General features: G+C 51.1%; 3 protein-coding genes across 3 annotated transcripts; all 3 read left to right on the forward strand.

The window, feature by feature from the left end:
- Positions 1–223: 223 nt before the first annotated feature.
- On the forward strand, positions 224–667 carry SPSK_04637 (uncharacterized protein; the record flags this gene model as incomplete). The annotated part of the gene is made up of 2 exons (XM_016731437.1): positions 224–390; positions 424–667. 2 exons carry the CDS (start codon positions 224–226, stop codon positions 665–667), a joined length of 411 nt encoding a protein of 136 aa, XP_016586535.1.
- Positions 668–12,185: 11,518 nt separating this feature from the next.
- SPSK_04333 (uncharacterized protein) lies at positions 12,186–13,445 on the forward strand (the record flags this gene model as incomplete). The annotated part of the gene is made up of 1 exon (XM_016731141.1): positions 12,186–13,445. One exon carries the CDS (start codon positions 12,186–12,188, stop codon positions 13,443–13,445), a length of 1,260 nt encoding a protein of 419 aa, XP_016586536.1.
- Positions 13,446–13,697: 252 nt separating this feature from the next.
- SPSK_04281 (uncharacterized protein) lies at positions 13,698–15,107 on the forward strand (the record flags this gene model as incomplete). Its single annotated transcript, XM_016731092.1, has 2 exons — positions 13,698–14,827; positions 14,891–15,107. The coding sequence occupies 2 exons, from the start codon at positions 13,698–13,700 to the stop codon at positions 15,105–15,107; spliced, it is 1,347 nt and encodes a 448-aa protein (XP_016586537.1).
- Positions 15,108–21,306: the final 6,199 nt, after the last annotated feature.

Below are 21,306 nucleotides of genomic sequence, written 5' to 3' on the forward strand. Positions count from 1 at the left end.
CCTGTCGCCTGTGCCTCTGGATCCTTCCCTCTGTGCAGACTGCCGCCGCAGGTTCATGCACCTGATGTTCCGACGAGATGGAGGGCATCCCTCCCCCTCCCCAAGTCCCTCGTATGTCCATCTATTTCCACTTTTGTGCATGACCCGAGCCCTGTGCCTGGCCACAAAGTCACCAGTCGCTGCGATACGACGCACCGTACGCTGAGTGGGTTGTGCCAACGCTATGCCGAGTCTGGTCGCCGGCCGGGCGTCCTTTCCTGGCCGTCGATCAGCACCGTCGTATCAGCCCAACACAGTGGCCCAAGACGACGCTGTATCTCTCACTCTGCAGCTCTGCAACTCTGCAACTCTGTCGATGCAGCTGCCTCCCCACAATATGACGGAGCCGCCGTAGGGGTTGTTCGACTGTCGGTATTGCTGTAGCATCGTGGTGGATCGCGGTGTCGTTGCCGTGTCGTCGGTCCACTTCTCTCGCGTCCTCCCGCCTCCGGTCGTCTCTCGTCCCCGACGGTCTCCTCTGTCTCTTCTGTCTTTACCATTTTTCTACTTTTGGCAGACGACAGACAGCATGACACTGCTGCCGCAATCCCCAAAAGGAAACGGCAAGGACGGCAAGGACGACTGCGCGCAGCCAATCGACCGCCATGCGAGTAAAGGGGTTGGGTAGACAGGACTGTGGTGGCGTCAATGGCAACGCCGCCCGAGACGAGCATTGGACAATGATGGAGGAACTCACATCGAAACGAGCGACGAGGTGCGCCTACAAGAGAAGCGAGATGGGCACACACACTGCGTCGACATGCTCGTCCTCGCTCGGGCATCGTTGGACGCATATGTCTATGCATATGTCTATGTACAACACAGGTCTCTTGGCATCGACAGCCAACGCAACCCCGCAGCTGTGTCGACAGGCGACAGCTCTTCTTTTATTGTCCTCCTGTACCTCTTGGCCCCTCGGCGTGAAGGCCTTCTCTGTTCTGGGTGTCGTGGCTGCACATCATAAAGAGGGGCAACTGAGACAAAATATGCAGGCGTCCGGATACGAACATCAGACGTGAGCTTGGCAAGCAGGCAAGCAGGCGGGCAGGCAAGTGTATGTGGTACAAAGGCGCTTTTGCGTATGCGGCAACTTCCACCCCAACGAGAACATGTGCAGAGTACAAGCGAGCCTCGCACAATCGAACAGGACAAACAAAGAGAGGCGTCAACGAGACGACATGGCCGGTTGCTGCATCTTCCATCTTCCACGGCGTCCCCAAAGCAACGCCAGCTCTACGAATACAGACGGCACTCCGTCGCAAGCCAGTCCCTTTTTTATTCAAACTGTATGTTGTAGTTCCAGGAACGGACACGCAGTCGCCCTCAGCGCCACACAGCGTCAAGCCACCGGGGCCGGGACAATGCAATTCGTGGCAACCACGGTAGGGCGACCTGGGCACAGGTAAAAGTACGGTATGCGAGCTCTGTACGACATGCAAAGTACAAGGTACGGAGGTAGGTGATAGGGTGAGACATGTCGGCGGAGGGGGGCACCGCAAAGGGAAAGCAGTGTGGCAATCCGATCAACGAGAAGACGATCAACGAGAAGACGAGAAGCAGTCACAATATGCAGAGGTCGAGTTCGTCTCATCTCCTTTTCTGTAGGTCTTATGAGTCGGGCACGCGTGATTATCAAGTATCACAATCTCACAATCGTCACAACCGGCATCTGTGCTTTCGCTCTCTGTCGCTCTTTTTTCTTTTTCTTATCGTTTCTTGTTTCTTGTTCCTTGTATCTTGTTTTCAAACGGAATGCTCGGTCGTCGTATTTTCTTTTTCTTTTCTTTTTCTTTCTTTCTTTCTTTTTTGATCTGCACTCATTGCATGGGCGGACCCCTCTGCTATGTTCATGTCCGCTTCTCCTCCGATGCCTTGCATGCGGATGAGGCGTCCGTAAGGAAACTGTTTCGGGTTGCCAACGCCCAACGCATGCAAGTGACGTAGCGACGATGCAGAAGGGAAGGAAAAGGCGGCGAGCCGAAGAGGAACTGTGGCAACAATTGACGAGCAAGCTCTGCGAATCGACGACGGCCATTGGAGCCCTACATTCGTGCATGCGGCATTCCTCGTTCTGCAGTCAGCTTGCGTACGGGTCGGCACCAAGTGGACTTGCGCATATTGGCTGATTAACCACCGCCGCGCTGTGGTGCAATCCTGGTAATTTACATGGCCATTTTCGGGATGGTCCCTGGCCTGGGCCCCTGTTCCTGTGCCTCTTTGCCTTTTTGTCCTACTTTTGTTTTTCTACATCGTCTTTTTTCCGTCTGCTTCTCTTCTCCTCCTTACGACGCCACGAGGATTACTTGTGGTCTAATGCAGCCACCATACCAATGGGGATTGCACTCGTACAACTCTTGCTCTCGTTTTCCGGTTCCTGTCCATGTCTCCTCGTCCATTGTCCACTGTCGTTCCTCGACACTAATGCAATAACACCCAAAAAGGAAAGCAAAGGTAACAAATTGCGCGCACACCCCAGCGGACGCAGCTGCCCATGCAAACCTTTGAACCCTTACTGCTGTGAGCAGGATTTTTCCTTGGAGGCCGAGAGGCGACATGGGGGATGAATAACAGGGACCACCTGCAAGCGCATGCGTGCAGGCATGCGTGGATGTCTGCTGTGCAGGCTTTTTGAACAGCGGCACATTGTGTCGTAGCAGAATGCAATAGTCATGTTTACTTTTTTGTATGCAGGTCATGCTCGTCCCTTGCCGTACGCAACGTCAACGACGTCATTGACTATTTTATGAATGATGAATGGTTTGCTCTTTGCAGTAATGGCCCGTAACGGGGTTGGGAAGCTGCCGTTCCCGTTGCTTTCTCGTTTTTATTTGTTTTTGAGCTCGTATCCGTCGCCCTCTTCGGGATCGTCAGCAAGATCGACCTGTGCGGCTGCCAACCTAACGGTCAAGTGGTCTCTCTCTGTATTGTGTCTGTGGATTCGTGGGCATTGCTTGCCACAATGTAATGGGCGGCAGTCGTCGGGTTCCAACGCGTTTGTGCTGATCGGTTCCTTGTTCTTCTAGACACACGTATCTTGACCAATGGCTTGCCCAATGGTTGGACCACGGCTGCCACCAGCATCCGACGCTCCGAGGCCGAAGGATGGCAGAGATTTGCAAAGAGTGCAGAGGGCATAGGGCTGTGTGCACCGGATCGATTGCGATCCCATCCGGTGGTTATCAAATTCATTTGTCTCTGGCCCGCCGGACGGTCGCCTGCTTATTGTGAACTAAAAAAGCTAAGATACGCTAACAAGCGAGCAACCTTTAGGGACGCTTCTAAACCGGTTTAGGGGACCAACGCTGTCTTGTTCGTGCTGAGCACCGGCGGTGCCTGTTCCCACCTCAATCCCTTTCAGTCATAAACACTCCATTTCCAATGCTGCTCTGACGTTGCCCTGCCCCCCATGCGCTTTTGCCACGAGGGGCATGTATAAGAAAAAAGAGAGGTGAAATAGAGTCTCATAAAACGTCCGATATCAAAAAGAGGAAGGAGAAATAAAAAAGTCAATAAAAAACAGGGAAGTAATAAACTATCAGCTCCTTGGACCTTCGGCCATTTTCTTTCTGGACCTGATTATGCACGACGTACAACGTGCAACGTACAACGTACAACGTACAACGTACAACGTACAACGTACAACGTACAACATCCCTCCCGTCTGCCACGAGTAGCGTCACATGTGACGAACCTTCGCGGAGAGGACAAAAGCGAGTAAGAAGAGGTCCCAACCTCAAACCACCTCCGTGCCCTACTTCGGCCGCTCTCCGTATACATGTTATCAAGATGTACAGCGGTTCATCTCGCGCCCAAGTACTGTTGCATCGCCGTTCTTGGAAGGGGACCAAATCCAAATGGCCTTCTTGGAAGAAATCCAGACTGCCGAGCGAGGGGGCTCCAATACTACATAAAAAACGACACACAACGTACAAACCGTCCCACCCCACCCTCAATTTTCATGGAGAGAACAGCACGATGTGAACTGCAAGCACGATCTGCATTCACGACGGACAATCTTTCCTCATTTGCTGTATTTTGTGCATTGAGGATGACGCTCTGCGAATGTGGCTCCTTTTTGTCCTTTTGTCCTTTTGTCCTTTTTGTCCGTTCTGCTTTCTGCTCTTTCTTCATTTTCATTGTTCTCTTATTTTACTGCTCACCGGGGATGAGCTCCGTCTCGCCCCGGACGACTCCACACTACCGACCAAATGGAGATATCCAACGGAGTCGAAAGGTACAGTAATCATGTGTCGTACGTGTGCTGTGAACAAAATATGAACAAACTCACTTAACCCCAATGCCCACCAAAACCACCAAAACCACCAAAACCCAAAGAACGTGGGGCCCGCACAGCCAAGGCCACCACAAAAGTCAGACCACAACAACGCAACTTTTTTTGTCCCAGCCCCGTAGTTGTACGATTGCGTTGTTGCCATTGCAGCGTGTTTTTTGACGTGCAGGGCCTGGCCCGTCCGACGAGCACTTTTTTTATACAGGCCGTCGTCACAATGCGCTCCTTCACAGGACGACGCCGATTTAGCGGGTGAGCGGATTCCATATCGGAGCGTATTCCATGTCGGAGCGTATTCCGTATTGTCATCGCCACCGTACGTGCATTCTGTATTGCTTTCGAGGGTACTCTACTCTGGACCCTGCACTCGGCACGCCACACCACACTGCATTCTGCTTTCTGCATTCTGCATTCTGCACTCTGCACTCTGCATGCAACCATACAATGCTTGCGAGCGAGTAGAGTCTAGAGTCTAGCCGTGTCTGTTGTCTGCAATCTGTCTGCAAAGTTCTTTAACAAAAATCTCATGCATCTCGTGTATGCCTTTGTCTTGCTCCTCTTGTTTAATCTTTTCGTTTTTATCTATTATCTTTTATCATTTCATTTTTTTACCTTTTTATCTTCATCTCTTTTTAGGTGTCTTAAACTTTTGCCATGCTCTTCCATGCTCTTCCTTGCTTCCTCTCATCCATCCTTTTACTCTCTCTCTCCCTCTTGCCGGTCCGGCTCACGACCCCGACCGGTTTTCATTTTTTTTCTACCATTCTTGGCATCTTGGTATCCGGCCGTGCTTTTTGTCTTGCTTTTGTCTTGCTTTGGTTTGCAGAGTTTTCGTGAAAATGCCCGCTCGCTTTCAGCACCACCCTTGGACAATTGTCTTGCCGAACCGTCCTCTACACAGCGGCACGGCATGCCGGCCACCTGTTCACGGGTCGACTGGACCTTGGTTTGCACCATGTGAGGAATCGACCTGCATCCGTTGTCGAGCTGCTTATGTCCCTTCTCAGAGTACGCAAGGACAGAGTGGGTAATTACGACGTTCAACGTACAGTGGACGCAATGGGGCTCTCCCAAAGAAGGATAGCCTGGTTCTGGACTGATGACAAGCCCGAGAAACCACCATATCAGTCCATCAGTCCATCCGTCCATCAATCCGATCAGTCCTTGTCTGATGGCGTTGCCCGCGCTCTTTCAGGGACCCGCAACTGCACCCTCAACGTCGACCTCGCTTTCTCTCCTCTTGTGGACCTTTATCGACGATGGCTCAATACTCAATACCACCTTTCGTACCATCGCAAGTTGCGCCTCTCCCTCACATATCGTGCTTGTTGTCCTTTCTTCGCCTCCCACACACATCTCTACATCAACGCCATTGCAATTCCCACATGTTCCTCCCTGCCTGCATGTAGCCTCTCTCCACCTCGCCCGAGCTCGTCCTGGAAGCTCGCCTGCCTCTCTTTGACGTTGTTCCCCGTCCCGCATATGTCCTTCCCTCCGCGTCCTCACCCAATGCACTCTGTCGTCCATCTTTCACCATCTTTCATCATCGTTCATTGTCACCACCCCTGTCAGCATGCCTTGCCTTTTCCCATGTATCGGTTCCCCTTCTTCCTTCCTCTGCGTCCCCTCCCCGTCCTCCTCGCATCTCCGGCCTGCCGATGTAATCCCATCCTCGCGCGGCCCTTCCGGCAGGCTTACACAGATGTCCATTCTTCGCATCCCGACCTCTGACACGCTTTTTTGCTCAATGCACATGTCGAGCGTCGGCATGGCTTGCCCCTTTCAGCGTACCATGTCGCCTCTCCGCCTTCCTGTTGCATTCTTGTACGTTTCCTGTTTCGCGCCGTCGTTATGTGATGTGCTTTCTTTTTCTTGCGTTCCATGGGTTCCGCACGACGACCCTTACGTACCCTTGCTTCGTCTGCATGTACGAGCATGCCATGCTTTTGGTAGTAGTGGTGGTGCTGGTAATGGCCTACCCATCTGCTTCACACCTTCATCTACGTTTTCCTTACATGCCCTTATTTCAGCTCTTCTGTTTTCTATTTTTCCTTTCTTTGTCTTGCTATTCTTTTTCTGCTATCCCCTTCTCGTTTCTCTAGCCAATCTCGCCGGCCGGAATGGAGGCACAGCGAAACCGAGAGTCGGGGTGTCCCTGTCTAATTCTTTCGAGGGACTGTCACCATCTCGTAGTCACCAAAAGCGTCGTACGGACTTACACCTCCAGGTGTGCATATGTCTTGCCGTTTACGGACGCGTGTTAGTCTCTGCGTCGTATTGCTGCGTATAAATGACTCTAGTCGTCTCTTTGCGCGTTTATGTAAGGCGAATCCTAAAAGCGCGTTTCGCCGCCAGGCTGTTCCAAAAAAGGGTATTGTCTCACTTTTTCTGAACCAAGCAAAACAGCCATTGGCAAGTTCAGAGACTAGACACTCACACCATGGTACGAAGTGTGTGTAGGCTTTATTTGATGGTCAGATATGGAGTGGCCAACGACCAAAACGACCAAGCAACCAAGCGATCAAGCGATCAAGCGATCAACCAACCTTGGATATGTCAGGATTTCCATGCAAAGAAAACACAAAGAGAAGAACAATCAAATCATAGGCCACCTGCCACCAAGCATGAAGCAAGAACCAAAACTTGTAAACTCCAATCGGAATAGTGAGCGAACGGCAACATACGACGTACGGGATGCAACAACGAAGTAACGCAAATTAAACACAAAAGGGCTGAGGCATCACATACCAATGTACATGCACACACTTACAAAACACATACACACACGTTTCTCAACGACATGATGTCCCCCTCCTTCAATGTGGTCACACCCCCCTCCAACCCGTCTCGGGGTCCGGTTCCCCTCTTTTCATCATAGTCATGTTTTCGTCTTCTTTTTATCATCCTACCTTACTTTGTCACCTCTCGCCTTTGCCCCTGGAGCTTTTATTTGATTGTCTCTCAGCTCTCTCTTGAGGTGTCTAGCTCCGGCCTCGAAAACGCGTCTCGGTTGGCGGCATTCCAGACCACGAGGTCTTTTTGCCTGTTGGCCTTTATGGCCTTTCTCCAGATTTTTTTATTTTTACTTTTAATTTTGTTCTTTTTTTGTTCTTTTTTCATTTTTCCACCTTTCACTTTCTTCTGCATCCTTTGTATTTCCTGTTCCTTATTGCCTCTTCCCGTTTCACTATCTTGTAGACTTGGGTATTTTCGGGCTCTAACGCTCCTCTTGAACAGCCGTCTGGTTCCTGGTTCGCTATCTTATTCAGATCCCGGGCTGAACCTGGTGAAAAGCTCCGGTTTGGGGAGCGTTGGAGAGGACGATGACGGTTTGTATACGACACACCCAAACAAGCTCTCCGAGAACAGCACCCCATTTCCGCAGCGCTCCTGGCCGCCTTGCATCGTTTTGTCCTTGTTGTTTTTGTTCTTTCTATCTTTCTATTCTTTCTCTTCAGAACTGACTGGTATTCCCCCCTCTGATGTGCTCTGTCTCCATTTTTTTTCTCTGATCCTCTTTTGCTCCGCCTCCCTTGCCTGTTCGACCGTTGACTACCTGTCTTATCTCTTCTGCTTGTGTTCCGCCGAGACCGTCATGGACGATCGGGCACGCAGGCAGGGCACTGATGCAGCCAACCCTTGCCCTGTCTAGGACACGCGTAGGGACTGCTCTCGCGAAACACTGTCTTTGCCTTTGTCAATGCCGTCATCACCACCCATCTACATTCTTCACAAAGTCCCCTCGTCAACTTTGCCACTTTTGTTCTGCATCTGCAGCCGCTGCCATGGAGATTGAGCGTCGATTACCGCGTGCTTGTTGGTAAGCACACTGCGTTGCTTATCCGTTTCAACTGCTTTGTCGAATGATCTTGTGTTGTCTACCGGTCCCTTTTCCCCTCGCTCCTCCCTCGGCTCATTTCCTTTTTTGTTATGCCTCGCCATCACGTTCTTCGTCGCGCGTCTTGCCTGTCCCTTTCGTCATCCCGTACTTCTTTAATGGCGTGCATGCTTGGTGAGAATGTGTCTAGCATAGAGTGTCTTTCTTAAGTGTCTTTCTTAAGTGTCTTTCCTAAAGTGCCTTTCCTAAAGTGTCTTTCGTAAGTGTCTTTCGTAAGTCTTTCCTAAAGTAGTCGTCCCTGCTCCATAAAGAGGAGTCGTCGTTAAGAGCTTGCGTTAGAAAGTGCAATGCTGTGGGCTGTTCATCAATACTTGGTCTTGCCTTGGGTCTTGACTTATCCTTGACCCGTCCCTGGCTTGTCCCGGACCTTCTTTTACTCTATTTGTCGTCGTTCCTCCCTCTCGGCCAGGTACCGAGTGTTTAATGTGTCTCTCGACATTCTCGGCGAGGGGAATCAAGGGAGCGCAGAACGGCAGGGAGAAGCTCGCCGATGAAAAGGGAAATAAAAATGGAACAGCAATACGCTGCAGAGAACCGCAGAGAACTGCAGAATTGTTGAATACTTGTAGGAGAAGATGTGAAGAAAACAATAATAAAATAGATAATACATAAATAAAAACCACAATGGAGAGACAAGCCACCAGGAACAAGAGACATCGTCTTTCCTGCCTCTCCCTCTCCTCTCGCCCTCGCGCCCTCTCACGTTGGCTTTTCTTGTCTCATTTTCGTCTCATTTGTCGTCCCCTCTGTCATGTTCTCTCCACGACGTCCATTGTCTTTTCATATCTCCTCTTTTTATTTTATTTTCTTGTGTCGCTTTTTTTTTCTTGACCTTTCCCATCCAAAAAAGGATCTTGGCGCGAACGCGGAAGTGGATTGGGGCTTCCGGACCGTGCACTTTCGTCGTTTGCCACGCATTAGTCGCAGCTCCTACGAGATATTCCCATTTTTGCACTTTGCATACCTCACAGTCCGTAGTCAGCGGCCGGCTGTCGTCTATGGCCACCTGTATGTCCCCCGGCCATCACACCATGTCGTCACGCCCTTTTCGTTTTGCATTCTTGCTCCAATGGTCTGACTGTAGTTCGTTGGCCTCCCGTTTATACACAGCGAGGCGTCGTGCATCGTAGCACCTAGACCCGGCGTCGTTCGTGTTCCTATAATACACAAACCCCGAGCAGCCAATCCCTGAGGGGCATTGCTGACTGTTTTGTACGGGAAACTCTGCTATGCCTGAGGTGCCACGGCATATGTGGATAGAGTCTGTTGTGTATTTTTTGTTTTTTTACTTTGTATTCCGACATTGTATCTCAATGTCCCGTACCTCGGGAGCAGCATATGTCTTTTGACCTATAGGTTGTAGTACGTTGCACACGGTACATGCGACGGGTGGTTGCAGTTGCATCTGCGTTTGTGTGGCGCATAATCACGGTTTGATGATGCGAATGCGCCGGAGACGCTTCCCTCATTCCTTGAATCAACTCATCCAACTTACACCCACTCGCAGCACGTCTCTCCTCCCTCTCACCGGGACATTGGACCAATCGTTTGTCCCTTTCCCCGTTCCCGTTCCTGTTCCTGTTCCTGTTCTTGTCCCCTGTTCCTGGTTCCTGGTTTTTGGTTTTTGGTTTTTGGTTTTTGGTTCCCACCGCACTCGCCCTGTCGTCGTGACGCGACGCGCACCAATAAAAGTCACGTCGGCACGGCGAACCTCTCCACCGAAAGGCGACAAGAGATCGGTCCCTCGCTCCCCGTCCATAAAATAAAATGGCAAGCCAGAATTCCAGTATAGTGCTGTACTGCCGTCGCTGGCTGGCTGGGCGGGTCTCTGCTTTTTGTTTCGCGGCCGTGTGTCTTGTCTCTCGGCCTTGTTCTACTCAGTCCCCAAAAGAAAATCTTCCCTGTGCACATCACCGCTCAGACCTGGCCCCGGCGGCATAGCACAGACAGAGCCCCATCGCGGCACATCACGGGCAAATCAGCCCCTCGGGCGCGCGTGCACCCACTGGTGGCTCTTGGCTCTCTCTTTCCTGGGTGTGGAAAGAGGCACGAGAAAGGGAAAAAAAAAAAAAAAAAAAAAAAAAAAAGGAAAAAGAGGGGAGGGGAGGAGTTTTTGGGGCAGACACCCAGAAACCCGCCCGCTTGTCGTTTGCTTGATCCATGCTAGCTCCAAAAAGTCCCAGAGCACATCAATGCTGATCATGTTCGATTTGGCCCATCACAAGCCAGCAGAGAGCAGCAGCGTCCACTTGGTTGGCCGGCAACGTCATTGGTGCAATTCATTGGGATAGGCCAAACTCTGTACTTGTCTCCCCAACGTAGGGTATCCTTTTGCTTTTTGGGCGAGGAATGGCGTCGTATATGGAGACTATGAGAAGGCAACGTACGGCAGAAAGAGGTTAGTGAGTGGAATTGGAGGCGGAGGCGGAGACTCGACATCGAAAAAATGGAGAGATGGAGGGGAAAGAAGACAAATCATATCGTGTGTGCGTCTGTCGTACAGATAAGGGACAGCAACGTGTAGGACTGCTGTATGTTTCTTACAGGTGATTGGCCGTCTGTGGCAAACGCCAATATTCAAACCAAGAAATCAGAGAGAAAGAATCGGAAAGCCTGCAAGAGGCCCAGTGGGACGGAAAGAGGTTGAACCAGCAACAAGGAGGAATGGGCAAAAGAAAAAGAGAAGGAAGAAAATGCACAACCCCAGGGATCATAGGGCTTTGGGCGCATTTCGACTATTTGGGATGGCTGCAGGGCGCGGAGAGACACTCAACAAGACACCCAGAACACCCAAGACATTCAAGACTTCAAGACGCTCAAGACGCTCAAGACGCTCAAGACACTCAAGGATGCTCATTGGCAATGGAGACAATGGAGCTGGCCAAGACACGTCCAGCTCCCTCAGACACACAGGCCGACCACTGGAACATCTTTTCTTTACGGTGCCTGTGCCCCTGGGCCGATCTTGGGATATCCGATGTGCGCAGAAGGCGAGCTCAGAAAGCAGATGGAGGAAAAGAGGGGAAAAGAACGACGAGACAATCAGGCCAGAAACAAACATGAAGAGCATCTCGACGCGTCCAAGACCTTTTTTGAAGGGCCCACGCCGCCAGGAGGTTCAGTAGCGTCATCTCGACAATCAGTCAGTGCCCATCCGTTCAGGCCATTTGCATTGAGGCCATGGAGTGATGTTCCCGTAGCTCTTTGGTCGTCCAAGACATCTTTACACGACTAGAACACGAAACCCACGAATAAGACGCGACGAAGCTCTCGACACGATCGAGACGGCCACGGCAGGGCAAGGCAAGACATGACCATGGCTGGGCCATGGCACCGGATCGCTTGGTAAAGAAAACGAGCACCGGAGAATATGAGAATGGACGACTGGAGAACTCGCTGGGTCGCGGAGTTTCTTTGAAGAAAGGGACGACTTCTTCATCTCGTGTCGTCTCCCTGCGTCAAGAAGGTTCGCCAAAACACGCTGGCAACTGTCCTAGCGGGGAGAAGAGCGAAGGCAAAAAGACGATAGCAAACCAACGCAGCCCGACGCCGGCCGACACAAAAGAACTCCAAGACAATAAGGATCCATTTTGCAAAGTGTGGATGTATGCACTGCCAAGGAAAAATAAGAGTCGACGAGTTGAAAGAGTCGAAATGCCGAAAGAGTTGACACAGTCGAAAGAGCAAAAGAGCAAAAGAGGCAAAAAGTGTCAAATGGGTTGCTGCGCAGCGCGTGCTCGATGTGGGCCAGGCACAGGGCGGATGATGCGAGGCTAAGCGGAGCTCGTCGACAGACACGCAGACAGAGACTGGTCAGACGGGGCAGGCGAGCACGATGCGATCGAGAGGGTGGGCAGACGGAGTGGAGTCTTGAATGAGGATCGTTCGTCCCCCGCCCCTTTGCCAGGCACGCCGTGAGCATCGAGATTCTGTCCGCCTTTCTCCCCACCAGCTGCAATGGGAAGACGACAAGACGACGAGACGACGAGACGCCGAAACGACGAGACGACAAGACAAGACAGACGCACAAGCAGGAAAGCCAAGAAAGGAATACTGACCAGGAGAGAGGACAAGACGAGCCAAGGCCGACGGTTGCAGCGAGTGCGTTGCAGCAGTTCTGCCGTTGCTCGCAGTGCCCGGCTGCCCGTTGGTTGGTGCAACGGCTGCCTTTGTGCGGTTCAGAGTGTCGACCGAGTTGAGCGTGTTGAATGTCGAATGTCAAAGTGCGCGGGTGCGCCGTCCATTCGTTGCGTCGTATCTCTTTCAACAGGGGACAAGAATAGTAAGGGACTTGCATTGGCCGAGCGTGATAAGTGCAGACGCACGCCGTGCAGGGTGGTGGGCAGGCCGAGAAGGTGCAGTGCAGTTGGTCGCGGCTTGCGCCTTCCCTCTGCCAAACCCTCACGCCTCCCCAGGAAAGCGCGTCCAACAGCGCACCAGCCCGTGCGCTTGGTCGCTGTAGGTGCCAGCAGCCAGCCTAACGCAAAGGGGCCTCTACTGTCTCTGTGCTACGTTCATTACTGCCTTTCTGTACTACACCCCATCCCCCATCGTCGCTGCCGTCCCAACGGCGCACACCTCCCTCCCCAAGCTGGCACGCCCCTCCTTCCTCCGTCCGGCCTCCTCCAGTGCCTTCCCCACTCGCTCCAACGCGACTTTGTTTGCACCCCCTACCACTCTGGCCCATCCGCACCCCCCCCCTGCCCCCACCAGCTGACTTTAGCTAGCCTTGACTTTCTTCTGTTGTATGCAGTCTCCCAGGTCTCCCAGAACTCTCAACGCACCGCATTCTTTCGAGCGGCTCCTTGGCCTGCTGGTCGCTCCAGCCTATGGAAGTACATGGCCGTCGCCACAAATGGACCTGAACTGGGGTCCACACAGATCGACCTCGTCCTAGGAGCCGCTGCTCAGCAGAGGGTGTACGACATACTTGGAGCAACTCCATCGCGGCTTCCCAGTAGGGTAATGTCCCCCCTGTCCCTTCCAAAGGGCGACGACGGGTCGCCATTTTGGGCACGCCCTGTCAGTTGGTGTAAGTGGAAAGAGCGACCCAGACTACGCAGACTACGCAGACTACGCAGACTACGCAGAAGGTCCATACGTGCATTGCTCCAACGACGCCATACTGCGGACGCCATGCACCAGAGGCTCCTTCCTCGGCCGTGGACTGCACTTCTTTCCTCTCGATCGCCGTTTGCTACCCTTCTTGGTATATAACTGCTCCCTCGTCCCTTCATTCTTTCCAATATCATTCTTCCCATCTACCTCACTCCTCTTCATCATTCACTTCTTCGCATCCACTTCTTCATAACCCTTCATTCTCTCCCTTCAACAAGCTTCAAGCTGCCCACAGCAATCTTTGAGCATTCCTCTTGCCTTGTGCTCTGGGTTCTTTTCGTGGTCCTTTGACAGTTTCCCATCTTCGTTTTCACATTCTCACATTCTCACATTCTCATACACATCGCCAACATGATGGACTTGAAGCTCGAGTTCCACTCCCAGCCCAGTGCCATGTATGGCGACGTCTCTTCCAACCACGGCAGCTTCTCGTCCGCCTCCGGCCCCGTCGGCTCCAGCTACGATGCCTTCACACCCGTGTCCATGTCGGGCCGCTCGTCACCGGTCGGCAGCCAGCGTCTGGGATCCGTTGACTACAGCTCCAACGCGTCCTTCGCCGAGATGCCCCTCGAGATGACGCCGCCCAGCTCGGCCACCATGCCATTCTTCAGCATGAACATGCCGCCGACCACCACGGCTGCCGGCATGGCCTCCAACTACCAGCTGTCGTCCTCTGCGTTCCCCCAGCCGCCGGCCACCCCCGAGCGCAACGCCAGCTTCAGCAGCCACGCCTCCGCCGGCTCGCCCGGCAGCCCCAACGGCATCATGGCCCACTCCTACCCTGCCTCCGTTGCGTCCATGTCCTCCATGTCTTCCATGTCCTCCATGTCCTCCATGACCTCCATGGCCACCCTGTCGTCGTCTGGTGCTTCGCCGCACCACGACAACGTCCTGTGCGACCCGGCCACGCCTGGTGCCTACCCCTTCCCGGAGACCCTGCCGTCCAAGGCCAGCAACGGCCTGGCGGGCCAGTTCCCTCTGCCCTCGCCCTACGCGCGCGGCAGCTACCCGACGCCCCACGGTCACCACCTCGCGCACGACGGCACCGAGTACTCGCCCTCCGAGTTCTGCTGGAACAACCGCCCCGACAGCCCTGCCATCAACTACTTTGGCGACCGTCCGTCTCTGCCGCCGCCGCCGCCGTCAGCCACGCTCAAGTCGTCCGTCGTCAAGAACGAGGGTGCCGACGCCTACCTCTCGCCCTCCTCCGAGTCGCCCTACGGCACGTCGCCCACGCGCCGTGCTCTGCACTACATGGGTGCGCAGTCCAGCGCCCGCGCTCTGCAGGGTGCCGTCGATGCCAACGACAACCACGGCTATGGCCCGCACATTGCCACGAACCCGGCCAGCACCGGCACCATTGTCACCCGCAACGGCATCCAGGTGTCTCGCGTTGCCTCGGGCGCCTACAAGTGCATCGTGGCCGGCTGCCCTTCGCGGCCCTTTAAGCGCTCGGAGCACCTCAAGCGCCATGTCACAACGTACGTTGGCTACTCTATGTATACATAATACCTCCTTTTGCTCTCTTACTAACAACCATTCAGTCACCACGAGAACAAGGATTCCTTCCCGTGCGAATTCTGTGGCCGCCATTTCAACCGCAAGGACAACTGGCGGTCGCACCTGAAGCTCCATACCGTCACCCGCGGCAAGAACGCCCGCACAGACTACTACCCTGCCGCCGTCCGGATTTACGAGCACGAGATGAAGCACATCACCAAGTCGCGGTCCCGCAAGGAGGTCAACAGTCTCCGGCGCTAAAGACGAAAGACCTTTCCTTGTTCTGCCTTGTGTTTTATTTTCATGCTTTGAATTCTTCATTATATCCCCTTTGGCGTATCTTCGACTCTTGCACTTTTTGGATTTTTCTTCTCTTCTTCGGCCCAGCTACATGTGCCACTATTATTTTGTTCTTACACATTGATGTTTTTTCATTACCTCATTACTTGCGGTTGGTGGATTTTTTCATGGCGTTTCATGGCGTTTACATGGCGTTTGCATGGCGTTTACATGGCGTTTTTCCATGATATATTATATGGCTTACGACTTTTCTGTACTTTTTGCATTTCATGTATTGTCATCATTGTTTACGACAATTTGCGCTTTTCGTTTTCTTTTTTTCTTTTTTCTACATTTCGGCCATGTCGACTGGAAATAACGGTACTGTTGGAAATGGCCTTTTGTTTCCTCTATTCTTGTCTCGTGTCACTCGCAAAGAAAAGCGACGTTTCTGTTCGGGGTGGCAACCTTTGGGAGGGGAAAGGAGGACAATCGTCCTTTGGAAAGAAATAGGCTTATTGTGTTAGGTTAGGTTTTCACAAATACGAATAATAACCAGTCTTGGTCTCTACACTGTTGCTCTCTCTAAACTGTCTGGACCTGTCCTCGGAGTCGACCTGGTCGCGGTGTTTTTGTCTTTGTTGCTTGGCAACTCACTAACTATACTGCTGACAAAGGACGAGGACAAATGTACGACGCAATACATGTGAAATAGCAGGATCCCGGGTCTATTGCCTTCCCACTGCTTGGTCATGGATTGGTACACTTTGTTTTTGTAGATCGATTTTCACTTGCCATTTTTAGAGCAGTCCAATGGCTGTTTGCGTCATGTCTAAAAAGAGTATCCAAAAACGAGAACCAAAAAGAACGGAACCAACAGACGGGATTCCTCGAGCGCGTCACCAATGCATGCAAGAAGACACTGCTTTAAAAGAGGAGAACAAAAACAAGACGGGCGGTGCAAGTTTGGGATGGAGAGGGCGTGTGCATGAAACAAGCAGCTTGCAGGGGTCCAGCCTTGAGGACGACTGACAAGTAACAAAATAGAAAGTATAATAAAAGTGGCTTGTAAAATAAATGTATGTTTAAAGTAAACGTAAATCGGAATAAATAAATCAATGGTAAAGATGAAAAAAAAAGGTAAAAAATAAAGAATAACATGGACGAAAAAGGGCAGCAAGTTCAGTTCTCATGTCATGTTTTCCAAACGGAACCATAATTCTCCAAGAACAGTCATAACAGTTGTCACTCTACCACAATCAATCTGGCCCACCTGTTGCGACTTTCATCCTTCTGCCGCCTCTCATGCCCTAAGCAATGCCCACCACTGCCTTTCCTCTCACTTCTTCTCATTTCACATCGGGAAAAACCAAAGATGGATGGATTTGTTCGTGTTCTAGGAAATTGGTAGGGGATCGAGAGGTGCCGTCAAAGGGACCCGCTTCGAATTGCGCTTTTACGTTTTTTGCACTTTGATGTGCCCGCAGGCCCGCAATTCGTGGCCCAAATGGGTATAAGTGCGGTCCCACTTTTTTCAAACCCCCCGTTTACGATCTTTTCACACGATTTTGCGAGTCGATGTCGCTGTCAGCACAAACATGCAACCCATCACAAACCCCAAAAGAGTGCCAAGCGCCAAAAAAAACGACATCGAAGGATAAGCCGTGTCGATCTCTTTGTCCCAATCGAGTATCGCACCACTCGGCGTAATGCGCCACCCCGATTCAGTAAAAGAAACGCAAAACGAACAAAAGGACGATAGGAAAAGAGAGAGAGACAGAGAGAGAGACAGAGAGAGAGAGAAAGATCCAAAACGAGGCAGACGGAGGCATCCCCAAAATACAGCTCAGGAAAGCAACAAGCAAGCTAGACTCGAACAACGGGCTGCCAAGTTTAGTTTTCGGTGAGACACGAATCGCTTTACAGACTCGGGATTTCTTTCCTCATTTTGTTTGTACCTTTGCCGCTTTCGACGGTGTGTATGTACCTCCTCCAGCTACTTTCGCTTGTTTCTTCGTGTCTCTCCTCGAATTGCTTCTTTTCTTTCTCGTGTTTCTCTTCGTTTTGGCAATCCTACGTCCTTTTCGATGTGTCTCACTCGATCGAGCTTTTCAACGCGTCTCGTTACTTTTCCTGTCACCTCCTCTTGTATGCCGTCTTATTAAATTCCCGTGAGACAGGGACCGACTTTGGTAAAAAATTGCCCGCGGATCCCTGCCACTGGACAAGGATGCCAGGGGCGATTTTTCGGACTTCCTGGACTTATTCAGGTCCCTCGAAGCCGCCCCGGTCGTTTGCCAGACTTCGAGCCAACGTCGCTTTTCCTCCCTCTCGTGCCTTGCACCAGGCGGGGCATGTCTCACTTTTCAGAGCAGGCTTCGGACTCTTTTTTCTTTTATTTCCTATTTCCCTTTTGTTTTGTGTCTTGCCCGTCCCTCCTCGAAAACAAGAGCTGCATCTTTTCCCTGTCCAACTCCCAGACATGCAGGGTCGATCGCCCTTTTAGTCTGATGGGATACTGCAGGCTAGGGGATCGTACGGGGCCAAATGTGTTCCAGGTCCAGTCCAGGCCGCAGTGTCCGGGGAAAGACAACGGCGAGGGTTCCTCGGACGGAAAGCAAAAAGGTATTTGTTTTCCGTAGACCTACTCGACCTACAAGCAACTCAGGCTTAACGTTCTTAGCTTTAGAGCCGCAATTCCTGTTGTCCATCTCGTAGCCCAATCAGAATACCCTGAGCAGCACAGGACACCGCTATCTACCCCAAAGCCGCCGTTCGTGTGATTCTGATTTGCCTCCGTTCGCTTGCCGGTGGTAGATACTAAGCACTGTTCTTTAAGTGCGTGTCGAGTTTAAGTACAATACTAATACTGGCTACGATGTACGTACGATGTAGTATTGTTCGCCTTCACAGAGGTCAGCTCGTCGTTTGTCCATTCCGTTTCCGTCGCCGTTGGGTGCAGCCAGTACGTCGTACTCTATCGTTTTGTTCGGACCGACCTAGCCAATTGAGTAGAATTGAGCTGTTCGAGTTGGGTTTCTCCGTCTCCTTCTTTGTCAATTCGTGATTCTTTTTTATGATTTTCGACAGCGTCCACTCTCTCAAATCCGCCTGACGGAATGAATGAGCGGTTGAGACAGCGACTGTAGCAGTAAAAGCCACACGACAAGGATCAAACTCCACCAAGATCCATCAAGCTCCATCAGAGAGTCCCATCCTGGCGCCTGGGCATCACCCCCGCACATATCCTGGTCGATCTGGCGGCACTCTGTTATCTCTGAGTCTCTCTCAGAGGCGACACCCAGACCAAGACCAAAGCTGAAAACAAAGCTGGCTTTCCTTTTTTGTGGTCCTACGCCATCCGATCTGTGCTAGCACGACACCAAAAAGGACCCCGAGTCAGTTTGTCTATCGTAGTCATGTCTTGGCTCCATCAAAAAGATTTGTGTTCTTGTGACAGTCGTAGCAAGTCTAGAATAGGAAACAATGTGCAAAGGCGACATTAGTTGTGAATCAAAGCCATTGATCACTTAGCTTGGGATCTCAAGAAAGTACTTATCACGGTTGCGCGCGTTGTGAATGGACAGCAAGCCAGCAGTTGGAAATAGGCCAACCCGCATTATAGCGTGCGGATGTCAAATGCTAGCCAATGTGGGTGGCAATGCTTTCTTTGTTCCGCGTTTTTAATTGAAAGAAAGGGGTCCTGTCGACAGAGATACAAGATACAAAATACAAGATACAAAATACAAGATACAAAATACAAGGTACAAAATAAAAGGGACAAGATCAACCACTGCTACGTATTCCGATTTGAAGAACGGCGCGAAGAAGCTCGCCGTGGGTGCTTTCTCCAAACGACGCAGGACAAGATGACAGATAACATCATACCACAGTCTTATATTTTATTTTTATATTTCGAATCATGGACGACCAGTTGCGAAAACACTGGACGAATGCTACCTGGCACCCGACGAACAGGAAGCTGTGCCACATGCCCACCTATCCCCTGCTCCACGATGTGCACCGCCATTTTTAGGCCGCGTAGGAAGACGGTTCCGGCTGTGCCGCACGCTCTCGTGCATCAGCGTCGCATTGGTCCTGCAGTGGTGAGAAAAGGCTGAGAAAGGCGAAGCGAAGAAAAAATGGAGACGGAAAAATGGGACTGAGCAAATGTGGAGACCTGAGAGCCGAGCTGTTTCCAGGGAACAGTTTACATTAAGGCAGGCAAAGCAAGTTGCTTGAATGGAGGCAATGTTAAGGAAAGAAGGAAAAGGAAAAGAAAGAAGAAAAAAAAAAGGAAAAGAATTAAAAATAAAAGAATGAATGAAAAAAGAAAGCAGAAAAGAATAGTAATAGAACCCTTACGGTAAAATGAAAAAGAACAGAAAACAAACTACAGCTTACAGCTTGTTACTAACAAAGCCTTTGATGTCGTAATACAAAATGTTGTGTTGTCGTCCGTACACTCTAGCCTCCCCAATTGTTGTCACAATCCGCCTGAATATGGTGGAGACGAAGCTTTACAAGTCCCAAAATGGCCAAAAATGACCCAAGAATGACATGATCTTCACGACCATGCTTCTTGCGTCTGCTACTAACGTACGACCAGGGTCTCGTTGTCGTCATACATGTACATTTAAAAGCACGAGAAACCGGGGGAGGACATCGAAAGCTGACCACTATCTGTCAGGACACACAAACACATATAAAACATACAAAAAGAGGGGAACAGCTGTGGGCTCTGGAGCGTCGTTCGGAACATTTCTCGCAATCCACAAGATCGGCGGTCCTTTCCCCTCTTTTTCTCCTATTCCCAAGCTTTCAGAGAGCCATCCCAGGATGCAGTCGTCTGAGCTTGGGTCGACCTTGATGGCCAATGGGATAGGCCAGTAGGCTTGGCCAACTCGGCGGAAGCGCAGGGTAGGCGAGGTCTGCCGGCGGAGCCTGTCCGGCAGCGTGCAGGCTTGCAGGCATCCTTGTGCATGCTGCACACTGCACGCCGCACGTTGCCGACCGCATACTGCATATAGCGTGCAGTAGCCGCCAACAAAAACGGTGTGTTTGGGCTTCGTTTTTTGAAAAGGAGGAAATCAAAATTCTGTGCCTGGCTGTGTACAAGTTTTGTCCTTGCCATCTTTTCAAGGGGCGCGGCGCGGTTGCAGCGAGTCAAGTGCAAAATAAGAAAGGAAACCACCGGTTCCGGAATTGGAAAAATAGAAAATAAGAAAAATAAAAAGAAAAAAAGAGGAAAAAAGGAAAACAATAAAATAATGAATAGGAAATATGAAAAGAAGAGAAACAGTCGTAAAAATCGTATTCACATAAATGCCAAAACAAAACAAAACGCAGCACTTCAAAGTCAAAAGCCAATCACAAACTGGAGTTGCATGTTGGACATGCAAGTCGACAGAACAAGAAGCGGACTGTGTTCGGCTGTCTCTCACCTCCACCTCTTCACACCCTCTCAGTTGTCTTGGAAACCTTCCATGTGATACAATAAAGTGTGAACGATAAATAGCGGACAAACGGAGTTTGGTGGGCATCGGCTACTATTCGATAGTTGAAATCATTATGACCATCGTGACACCATCACTCGAATCTATTTTGTGCAATAAAAAAACCATTGAATAAATAAACAAAACAAAATGAAATGTCAACCAAAGCAGTGCTTGATATCATATCGGCTCGAATCATAGATGTAGACATGGACAAGGACAAGGTCACCACACATGATCGCTCGCTGACTTTAGAACACGATTTAGGCGTGATTAGACTCGATTCAGGTCCAAAGACAGCTACCCAGTGGCAGTGTATACGTCTTTGGAGCAGGGGGACAAGGATGCCTGAGGATGGAAAGTCTGGGCTCGACAGGGAACAGGGCACACAGGGCACACCGAAGAGGCAAGACAAACCATTGACGACGTGCGCGCTAAAGCAGACCTAACTCTAGATGTGGTCGGTTGGTAGTGCCAATCCAATTTGCTATCCTGGTCTGACCTGTCCCGATTCAGACTTCTGGGGAGACATGGTACGGTTCAGTATGAAAGCTAAAAAACGAAGTACGAATTCAAAGTGTTGCATGCTGGCCGAGGTCCGCGTCGATATGTCGTAGTCCTTACTCAAGTACGTGTTTTGTACGGACTAATTACTCCTTTTCGCCCCTTCCATTTGCAGCCGCATA

The sequence above is a fragment of the Sporothrix schenckii genome (assembly GCF_000961545.1).
Source record: "Sporothrix schenckii 1099-18 chromosome Unknown Cont46, whole genome shotgun sequence".
Classification (NCBI taxonomy): domain Eukaryota; kingdom Fungi; phylum Ascomycota; class Sordariomycetes; order Ophiostomatales; family Ophiostomataceae; genus Sporothrix; species Sporothrix schenckii.